At 32.6% G+C, this 3,444-nt stretch overlaps 1 protein-coding gene across 1 annotated transcript; it reads left to right on the plus strand.

The window, feature by feature from the left end:
• Window positions 1–340: 340 nt before the first annotated feature.
• Window positions 341–3,390, plus strand: LOC108771865 (ATP-dependent DNA helicase PIF1-like). Its single transcript, XM_018537269.1, has 3 exons — window positions 341–1,277; window positions 1,467–3,310; window positions 3,367–3,390. The coding sequence occupies exons 1-3, from the start codon at window positions 341–343 to the stop codon at window positions 3,388–3,390; spliced, it is 2,805 nt and encodes a 934-aa protein (XP_018392771.1).
• Window positions 3,391–3,444: the final 54 nt, after the last annotated feature.

The following is a 3,444-nucleotide window of genomic DNA, read 5'->3' on the forward strand; positions in this document are numbered from 1 at the left end:
GAATGTAACTAAATTGCGAGATCGTTACACGGCTAAAGAATACTTAGAAGAATTGCATAAAGAGCTATTAGAATCAGATTTGAATACAATTTTTTCCACTCTAAGAAATACGGAACAATACTGGCGTAGACCAAGAAGTGATTTAGAGTGTATGATACAACATTACGGACCTGCGACATTTTTTATAACATTGAGTCCCAGTGAATGGTTGTGGGATGACTTGGGTGAATATATTCGTCAAGTAAATGGATGATCTAATGATTCCTCTTTATCTACTAGCGCTCTTATTGCTAGAGATTCTGTATCGGCATCGAGATTTCTCGATAATAAGTTTCAGGCGATGCTTGATTTTATTTGTTCCAAAGATCATCCGATTGGAGAAGTAATACATTACTTCTGGCGACGAGAGTATCAAGGTAGAGGTGTACAACATCTTCATCTATTAGTTTGGATAAAAGATGCACCGATTCTTGGTAAATCTCCCGCGGAAGAAGTTTCCAAGTTCATTTTGCAACATATAACGTGTGAATTACCGAATGAAAAATCTTCACCGACCTTATATAGGCGAGTCAATACGCATCAACGACATACACATAACGATTATTGTCTTCGTTCTAAAAAGAAAGGGCGTAAAGTTTATCGTGTATGTCGTTTTGATTTTCCTCGTCCTTCTACCGGCACGTTGATTTTGAGAGATATTGTAACTTCGATAGCAGGTAGAAAACAATTGAAACACAAAAGTAGACTTTATGATCTTCCGCGAACAGATGATGAACAGAATATAAATGATTATAATCGAATTATTCTTACTGTTTGGGAAGGAAATATGGATATACAATTTATTGGTGACAACTCAAGGTTACTTACGTATTATATTACTAAGTATTTGAATAAAGCAGCAAAATGTGAGTTATCTGATTCTGTCCTTAATAGTACAAATGATAAGAACAAATCGATGGCGAGTTATCTTTGGAATATTGCTTTGCGACTCACTAATAATAGAGAATGTGGAGCTCTTGAAGCAGCTGATACTTTATTAGGTATACCTTTACATAGAACTGATAGAAATACAACTATTAAATGGCTAGACGTTAATCAGATACGATACAGAAAAGTCAAAAGCTGTAAGGAAATTGAAGCTCTTGATAGAGATTCTACTGATATATTTTGTCCATCAGTAATAGATAGTCATTATCCGAATAGACCTGAAGAAATTGAAACGATGTCTTTGTATGAATTTGTACAATGGCACGACGTAACAAAAGTCAAACCAAAAAGTAAAAAATTAATGTATTATAAAATAGATAATGGTTATTATTTGAAACAGCGACAGCGCGAATGTCTTATTAATCACTACAGATATGATGTCAATACGCAACCAGAAAAGTATTTCTTTTCGTTACTCCTTATGTTTAAACCGTGGCGGAACATACAAGATCTTAAAAATGGATATGATACTTATGCAGAATCATTTCACAATAACAAATTACACCTTGAAAAAGCATTGGAGTATCATGAAAAATTAGACGAACTGAAGAATGCATTTGAAACTGCAAAGCAATTACTTCAACAACATTTAGAGGATTTAGAAAAACAGAATACGTCTCAAGATGATCCCGATAATCCAATCGGTGTACAAAATATTATTCAAGCTGGTGATGCGATGCAAGATTTTAAAGATCTTGGTGACAAACAGGAAATCGATGTATCTGAAATGATTTCAAAATTGAATGCGGATCAAAGAAGAGTATTTAATAGAGTCACTGATACTATATCATCAGATAAAGAAATACTACGGTTATACGTTAGCGGAGAAGGAGGTACTGGCAAAAGTTTCTTGATTCAAACAATTAAATCTTGGATAAAACAAAATCTCAACAAAGATACTGCTATAACAGCACCTACTGGTATGGCAGCATTTAATGTAAATGGTTTGACAGCTCACAGATTATTCCAATTACCCGTTGAACATGGTCGTACTCCTAAATATAAACCATTAGCTGATCATGTTTTAAAAATTTTACGAACAGATCTTAAAGATGTTAGTCTCATTGTAATTGATGAAGTGTCAATGATATCTAATATATTTTTTATGTATATAAACTTACGACTATGTGAAATATACAATACTACTGATTGTGATGATGGTTGGTTTGGTCGAAAGCACGTTCTTTTATTTGGAGATCTGCTTCAGTTACCTCCTGTACTTGAAGATCCTGCTTTTATACACTTGACAGAAGAAAAAGTTCGTAAATATCTTGGTTCTTTAAGTGCTACTAATCTATGGACTAATTTATTTGATTATGATGAATTGACGATTAATATGCGTCAGCAAGGAGACGGATCTTATCGTGAGTTACTTTCGAGAATTCGCGTTGGTTTGTTAATACCATCTGACTGCGATATTCTTGAAAAAAGAAAAATATCTTTCAAAGGTGAGTTTTTTGAGACAAGATTGAACGAATTATGTGATTTCATTAATAATTTCACATCTATCGTTTGTTTATTACCTAACAATCACATGTGTGATCAATTAAATGCTGCAATGTTAAATCGTATTACTTCGAAAGAAATATTTTTAATTGCTGAAGACACGATTGATTGTATTTCATATATGAAAAAAAAAGTAGAAAAGGTATTGTCAAATAATGATGACGATGATACTAAAACAGCTGGACTATCAAGACGAATTACAATTAAAATTGGAGCGAAAATTATGATAAGACGTAATATTGATGCTAGTTTGGGACTTGTAAATGGTACAATTGCTATAGTTGTATCAGTTTCACAGGATAAAACTACTGATTACATAGAAAAGATAAAAGTTCGTTTACCGTCTGATTTAGAGTATTTCATTGAAAGAGTGAGTGTCAAGTTTCCAGTGATGGATAGAGTATATGTTACTAGAAAACAATTTCCATTATCTTTGAGTTATGGTATTACCATTCATAAAAGTCAAGGATTGAGTTTGCAAAATGCTGTTATGGATCTAGGTAACAATGTATTTAGTTGTGGTCAGGTTTATGTTGCATTATCTCGAGTAACATCTCTTGATGGACTACATTTAATTAATTTTGATCATTCGTCCGTGTTTGCTAGTGAAATGGCAATTATAGAATATAATCGATTGAAAAAAATAAGTAAACCAGAAACAGAAATAATCACTATTTCGAAACAACGTTATCGTAAAGTTAGAGATGTTCCGTGGACATTGTCAAAAATAATTACTTCCGTTCAAGAATCAGGTCAAAAAGAAGCTCCATTAAAAAGAACTGCTTGGATTATACGCGGTTTTCAAAATATAGACAAAGTTTCATGCTATGCAAATGCAACATTACAATGTTTATTGAACTTGTATACTTTCAGAAAGGAATTATTAAATTACGATAAACTTGATGTTTTAAATTTGTTCGCGCATCGATATGAACATGGAATGTCTAATTT

The sequence above is a fragment of the Cyphomyrmex costatus genome, unplaced genomic scaffold (genome assembly GCF_001594065.2).
Source record: "Cyphomyrmex costatus isolate MS0001 unplaced genomic scaffold, Ccosl1.0 scaffold1682, whole genome shotgun sequence".
Taxonomy (NCBI): Eukaryota; Metazoa; Arthropoda; class Insecta; order Hymenoptera; family Formicidae; genus Cyphomyrmex; species Cyphomyrmex costatus.